At 40.7% G+C, this 7,936-nt stretch overlaps 1 protein-coding gene across 1 annotated transcript in view; it reads right to left on the reverse strand.

Annotated features, from left to right (window-relative positions):
* The window catches only part of TENM1 (teneurin transmembrane protein 1), a 556,664-nt gene that overhangs the window by 111,250 nt on the left and 437,478 nt on the right, over positions 1–7,936 (reverse strand). Inside the window, exon 20 of the mRNA XM_077763513.1 lies at positions 2,678–2,927. Within this exon, the coding sequence (XP_077619639.1) occupies positions 2,678–2,927 (250 nt within the window). The remainder of the gene's footprint in view (positions 1–2,677; positions 2,928–7,936) is intronic.

The raw sequence follows: 7,936 nt of genomic DNA on the forward strand, positions 1-7,936 counted from the left end.
CAAAATTGATTGAACATTATGGTTCTTAACATAGCAAAGGCTTATTATATCAACTTATTTCTCCTCAGGAAGTTTAAATCTGGAAGTTATAAAGCAAATATATAAATTCACCAATTATACGTCAAAGATGCAATGTACACATTACAGGTTANAGAGTAGAGAAGGGAAAACTATTTTGTTTTGAACTACTTTCTCTCTGAAACTAAGCCAGCGAATCTTAACTGTGAGTCTATGAAGGGGTAGGTTGCTGGTAGGCGGGTACATGCAGGGAGACCCCTGAAACTGCATGCACACATTTGTGTGCGTGTGTCTTTTTCTGGGGACGGGGCCCACAGCCCTCAATAAATTCTGAGAGGGGCCTGAGAATTAAAAAAAAAATAAAAGTTAAGAAGAATTACTGTAAAGGATGTGAGCTCAGAAAAGCTAGCTAGAGAGACTCAGGCTAAGTGAGAGAGCCTGGGTGTGTGAGCTCATGGTGTGTGCACGCCTATGTGTTTGAAGGGCTTTGACAATGTGAGAGAACAGTACTGTGGAGTAAGAATGAATAGAGAGATTGGACAATACTTCCCACTGCCAGAAATGAATTGTTCTTTATACTGAGAATATTGCTTTGCAGTTAGGGTCCAAGTTATTCTATTTTATCCTTCAAATGACTCTGTGTTGAAGGTCATAAGGTACTTTGCACCAAAATGCAAATGAGTGAACCGTTAGAGCAAAGGAGAATCTCATCGGTGAGTGAAAATTGCTGCACCTTAGGTAAATTTGTATTTAAATCACAAAGGAAAGGACTAAACTTAGCTGAATTTTCTTAATAGTAATATTATTAGTATTAGTATTCGTTTTTATAGCTAATCTTACGGTTTTTCCTTGGAGGAGTTAGCTACATAGGGCTAGCCATATACACTTTATAGGGTTAGCTATATAGATAGGCTCCGTAAGACAAAGTCTCTGTCTTTACCTACTACCTGACAGCTAATATCTGCATGACTAGAAACATTCAGATGGTGAATGAATTGTTCAATGCTCCGTCAGTGTTTGGCATCATGTAGACAGAGCATCCCTGAGATTCTGAAAATAATGTTGAATGTTATATAAATCATTTCTAAATCCAGGCATATGAACATCTTGGCCTTCCTCGTTGACTTTCCAGTAAGTAGGTGCCCAAAGAGATATATGGTTGAAAATGATAAGCTGCCATGAGGTGTGACATCCTGAGGTACATAAACATTTGATTAGAGTAGGGTGCTGTGAATTAGTACCTCTCTAGACTCTCTAGATGTGCTTTATCTTTATAAAAATCTTAACTTTACAGTCTATTTTTTTTTTTATCAGTCAAGGGATTTAACAGCTTTCTTCTCTAAGATAGTGCTTGCAATTATAATTAAGAAATGTTTTAAAACTGGAATGAACTAATATGAAAAATGGATGGAGGCTTGGGACTGGAAGATGTCCTCAGCTAGGTGTGAAGGACTAACATAGACTGAGAAAAAGGAGGTAGATTCCAGAGCAAGCATGAGAATCTGGACAATTTCAAGGAATGCCCTCATGCATTCAAATTTCTATGCTTGTGTGAATATGGTGTTAAATGGAAATGACCTAAGACTTTTCATATGTTTTGACTGGCTTCGATGGTGCTCTGCACGTACAAGTTGCTCCATCAATGTCTCTATTCTCCCAGGTCACTATTTTTGGTCACTATCTTTCAGATCAATGAGGGGATGCCTGAGGCAACAACTGTTTTGTAGACTAGTTTATAGGATTGCAACAATGTCTTCTGGAACAGAGGGAAACTTTTAGCCTGAAGTTCCAAAGGCATGTGTCAGGCATAAAGCTGTCATAACCAATTGGAGGGAAGGCTCTATCTGTTTACCCGGAGAGAGGAAACAGGTCTATCCTCACTGGAATGGGAGGGGATGCTTTCCTTTTTTAGGACTCCAGAGGGCATATATTTGTATCTTGTAGCCTCTGAAAGGGAGAAATAAGCTGAATAAGCCATAGTCTATTTAGTTGTGAGCTTTGTGTAACTTCAGAACATAGAATACCAGAAGGTATGAATTCCTTTCAGAGGGTGTCACAATACTTTGTACTCTCAAGAAAATTCCTAGAACAGAGTGAGAAAGTCTAACAATGAATGCTTTCATCTTTTTTCCCCCAAAGGAATAGAGCTTTTAAGCACAAAAAAACTAGTTCTTCCTTCCTTCTCAGAGCATACAAACACAGACTTCCATTTTCTTTTTTATGAAGTGACCACTTCAAAAATATTGAACCTGGAGAACTAAGAAAGCTGAGCCTTTTGGATCTGGCATTACCTCTACCTGCTAGAATGGGATAGATATTTCTGATCAGTCTTCTCAGCGACCAGCAGGGGCTGGCTGGCTTACCCGAGCACTTGGAAGCACTGAGATCCATGTTGGTGACGGCAGCGGCCACAGGGAAGGGCACACACACAGGGATGTCAACACTTCCTGGTTCTCCAAAGCAGTGCTCAAAGGTCCTTCAAGTAGGAGAAGTGGGCCTGTTGACCTATGTCCTTTGACCCTATTCCTGCATCTTAGGTCAGGGCTACAATATGGGTGACTGCATTTTCTGCTCTTTCTGGCAATGCCTTTCTCTTCGTGTTATCGCATTCTTGCTTTGTCTTTATCCACTAAACCAACAGAGATTAGAGGAGACTTACCTTAATTCCAAAATACTAACGGAGTTTCCTGAGGGAAATATCCGTCTTACGAAATTAAAGTCGCCAACATACACACTCCCATCAGGGCCAGAAGCTAAGGCAACAGGAGCAAAGAGTTTATTGTTGTGAGCTGGGCCATTGCAGTTGGTGCAGGCTACGCTCCGCTGGTGTCCGTTCCCCATGATGGTTGCTATGACTGGAGGCTGCTGGGAAATGAACATATTTTCTCCATTCCCTTTATGTATGATTCCTAGATCCAAGAAAAAAAGAGAGAATAAAAAAATTTACCTCCCAATATTCTCAGCAACATTTTAATTTCTCTCTTGTTGTTCAAAGCACCATGGAGGTTTGGCCCAGCAGAAAAGATCTTGAGGGTGAAACACACTGTGCGAGGTTTTGTTTAACTGCACAGCCACAACAAACGGGAGCGTGACACTTTGCCTCAGCTTGTCTATCTGTGATAGGGGTTGATACACACAATCCCTTCAGTGTGGATTCTAAATGCCTCAATGAAGCACTTGATGAATAACTTTTAATGATCTCCTGTTCATTTTAGGCTCTGTGAATCATCTGTGACTAATTTTTCATCTCTGGCTGACTTTCTCCTGATGCCTGGCACACCCTTGTCTGACTTCAAATTACTGTCACTATGCAACTGACTGGCTCCTGAAAAGGAAATACCAGTCAATTTTAATATTAACCTTAGCAAAACACCATCAGGAAGGTAATCTACTTCTGTGAAAAGAAAAAAAAAATCATACTGCTAGAATGCACTTCAAAGATGTAAGAAAGGGACTTGAATTTTCCACTCTTTTGGACCACATCTCACTATCATCAGTGCAGGAAATAGAGATACTGACTTATGAAAATGCCGGAAAATACTGTGCATTCTCTTTGGGCAATCTCATCCAATCTCACGGCTTTACCTTGTACCACTATACGCCCAAACTTTCTCCTGTTCAGAGTTGTCACCTGCCATGCAATTTCCTGCTCCATCTCTTCACTTGGATGCCCCAGAGGCACCTCAAACTCAAGTGTAAAGTGGAACTCATAATTTTCTGTTCCCCCTACCAAGGCCTGCTCTTCCCCCTGTGTTCCCTACTCATCTTGTGAGTGGTATCACTGTGCGCGTATTTATCCAAGTTGGAAGTGTGGCCATGACCGGGCCTCTTATTTTCCTCATTCTCTAAACCTCATTCATTACGAAGCCCACATTGAATCCATCTCCAAAATATGTTGAACCAGTTTTGTCATCTCCATTCCTACCACTAAGGCTTGAGTTCAGTTTTTCTTAACTTCTTGGTCTCCCGGTCTCCATGCATACCTATCTCCAAATCATCACCCCCACTCCTGCCATTGAGATCATTTCTGTATGTGGCTTAGGATCTTTCAACAGTTCCATACCGTCTACAGGATAAGGGGTACATTCCCTATTACTAAGGCACACGAAGTCTTCATGACTTGACCCTTGCCTACTTCTTCAGTCTCGCCTCTCACCATCCTCTCATTTGGGATCTTGAGGTCCAGTGATAGTGAACTATTTACAATTACTGTCACATACTTCCATTTCTGTCTGCACTGGTACATGCTCTTCCCTCTATCCTGAAAGCCCTTCTCCTCCTGTCTGCTTGGGGAACTCTTACCTATCCTTCAAAGCTTATCTCGATTCTCCCCTGATGCTCTGTCCGGGCAGAATTAGTTACTCCTTCTCCTTTGTGCCCATGGTTTGTTTTCCATAGCTCCATTATTATACCTACTAAGTTTTATGATACAGTTTTCATCACTTCTCTATCTTTCCCATTAGACCCTGGGCTCCATGAAGGCAGACCCTCTGTCTTACTCTTTTCTGCATTTCAGTGCCAATCTTCGTGGCCAAGTGATTAGAAGGGCTCAGCAAATGTTGAAAATAGGTTTTGAGTCTCTTGTAGTCTCCTTGCAGAATCCCAATGATTCTGCAAACCTGCTGAGCCCGGGCAGAAAATCCAAGGAACAAGTACTGCTGTGCTCAAGTCCGCCCAGAATGAGCCTGGGCAGGTAAAACATCCATGATGTGAGAAGGCATGCCAACGTGTCAGACTGAAGTAACTGACAGCAAATGAATGAATGCAGCAATCCTGTATACTCTTAGTTTTTCTCCCATGACCCCTGCTATCTATCTCCCTGGATTGCCTGTTACTCTCCCTAAACATTTCCTGAAATGTCTTCTTCAGTTTTCTTCCAACTTTGGTCCCACAGTCCTACAATAGAAGCCACTGATAGGAAATAGGAACATTGCTGGCAAAAATAAATAAGAGGGTAACACATGCATAACACCAAACATGTACTTGGAAGGGGCCTTCCAGGAAACAAATCCCATACATCATACAGCCGTCAGATTTCAGGTCTAAGTATTTTGACTCTCCCTCCCAAGGTGATCTCTGGCTACTTTTTCAACATATGATCTGCAGGAGCAGCTAGCTATGAGTTTATGCCACAACAAAGTGGTCTTTCATTGCGGAACTGTGAGATATCTCGAAGATCACTACTTTCTTATTACTTTTATTAATAACTTTATTTGGCAGTTGAAAAAATTCTTAAGATTTAGAATAGTTAATTAAGTAAGATTAATAGGATTGAATTTCATTTCCCAAAAAACACTTAATTGCGGCATGATCAACATTACGATTTAAATGAGTCGGGAGGAAGTGAGTGCGAACTGGAATGACAGTCACACAACATCACTGAAAAGAAACCTCCTGATGATCACTACCTGAATATCCTACCAATGAGACTATGATATGTTCTCTAACAAATGAGGAAACCAACTGTTTAGCATGTCTGTATTTCAGCAATGCATTGTAAGGTATATCATTCAAAAATATGTCCAATTATTGGCTTGGAAATACCAGATTTGCTATTAACATCTATTTTCACAGGTAGATCTCCATTTTTTTTTATAGCAATATAACGGTATAGTTAACAATTACCTTCAAAATGACATGTTATTACCAGGCTCCTGGCAATTTAAAAACTAAAGATGGCTATTCTAAACCATTCTTCTAAGCCTGCAATTCTAAAACTCTCCTTTTCTGTTAGAAAGCCCAGCACTCCATCAAAGAAGAAGAATGATTAAAGGAAATAAAACATAAGGCAATGTACTTTCTGATTACATCTCAACAATTGATGTCTTGCTTTCATGCAACGTACTGAAGTGCCCGTGTACTGAAATTACCATTCCTGTTTAAAGCTGAAGCAATCAAAACAAAAATGGGCAAACCCTTTTTGTATTGCCCTGGAAAAATAGATCATTTTGAAGGGTGTTTTTGTTGTTTCAAGAATCTGTTTAACCTTCCATTACATAGAACCAGGGCATACCATCTAGCAACAATGATTTAACACCAATTCTTCTGCAAAAGGTTGCTTTGAAAATATTTTGTTTATGTTCCTGGAAATCTTGATCAATTACTGCTGCCTCCCTTCCAGTTTACTCCGCCACACATGCTCATTTTGAAAACAAATGATCCTCGGACAACGCACATTATTTATATGAAGGCCAACTTCCTGCGGAGGGTTGGGTGTCTTGTTTACAGTCAACAAAGAAACCCCACTGAACGGGGGCCTACTACTGCGTGTGTTCTCCCCTAAGTTTTCCTTTTCTCTGCCAAGAAGCCAAAGTCTGTTGTGTGAATAAGCTAAGCATACTTCCAAACACACTGCTCATACCCTCCTGCTACCTTGCTCAGAACTTCTTTTGAAGTTTATAAATAAGTTTGAAGTAAAAATTCCCCTTGGAAGCCAGTGGGTGGTGCTTTACGCTGATTTCAAAGAAGAAACTATTTTTCAGTCTTATGAACAACATGGGACGCAATACATATTTCTCTTAGGACCTGACTGAGAGGATATAAACACAAACTGGGACATACGCCAGTGTGATCAATGGAAATTTACTTCCCCTCCCAGTAAAACCATTTGTCGACAAACTACTGGCCTATTTTGGAGGCTACATTGAAAGAAATTCTTTATCCATTTCAGATAGGTGACAATATCCAATTAGTACCCTGGATTGTTTTTTCTAATAACTTAGACACACAAGGGGACATGTTTGATACAAAGATATACTAGAACAAATAGCTTACCTCTGTAATAGATGACTCATGTACACATTTTTACTTCTCATAATTTTAAAGGACTGATTTCTTTTAAAATGTGAGACTATTTACTCTCTGNGAACGGTCTGAAAACACTGCCTTCTAGAAAGTACCCACTGCATAATGATTTTGGAACCAAAAAAAACAAAAAACAAAAAAACAGTAGAATTGAATGGCAGCAGGCATCCAATCTAATTACAGGTGTCTTTTTAACCAGTGAGAGGAAATTGGGGGAAGATAGATTCTTGTTTTTAATCTGCCATCTGTCTCAGATCAAAAAAGCAGGGTGCCTAAAGAGTTAGGCTTCTTCCAGAAAGAAGCGGAGTGGGGGAATTTGGAAAGACGGTCGCTCTTGCCTTAATCAGTCAGGAAAGACTGTCTGACCTGAGGGGGAAAGAGCATTGCTTTCTAAATTGGTCTTCTCAAAGCTGCTCCTTCACACTTATCATTCCTGCTTCTAAAAACTGCCTTTGTAGGTGGGATTTCGACTTCGAAAACATCCCGTGAGAGGTGTTCGTGTCCAAGGTCAGGCTGAAAGGCAGTGGCAGAGCTGGCTTCAGATCTGTTTCCTGGCAAGTGTGACAAGTTCTTGGGTAGAAATACAATGTGCCTACAAATGAGATGATACAACGAACAAATGTTCCCTTAAAAAAAACTATCTAACGTAAGGTTTCTGTCTCAGAATAAAATTCTCAGAAAGAGACTGAAAACAGATTTAGTAGGGCTGGGGTGAGCGCAAAGGATCCTTTCAGGGTGACAACGATATTCCCAAACTGTTGTGGTGCCGGGTGCACAACTCTACAATTTACTAAACATCACTGAAGTGTACACTGAAGGTAGGTGAGCTGTACGGCATATCAACTATACTTCAATAAAGGTGTTAAAAAGATTCTCAGAAACAACTTGGTACCTGTTACAGAAAACCTGATTACTGGGGAAGCAGGAGTAGAGAGAACACATCTGTGGAAATCAGGGGGCCCCCAGAGCCAACTTTCTCAGTGGCTCCCCTCTGGTCTGAATTTTGAAGCCTGTGTGAAGCAAATGGTAAGAGGACACAGGACTGGGAGCACACAGCCGGGGGCTGGTTCGATCGAGGTCATTTCCCACTTTGTGCTTAATGTCAATGACAGGC

Source organism: Crocuta crocuta, unplaced genomic scaffold, assembly GCF_008692635.1.
Source record: "Crocuta crocuta isolate KB4526 unplaced genomic scaffold, BGI_CrCroc_1.0 scaffold482, whole genome shotgun sequence".
Lineage (NCBI taxonomy): Eukaryota > Metazoa > Chordata > Mammalia > Carnivora > Hyaenidae > Crocuta > Crocuta crocuta.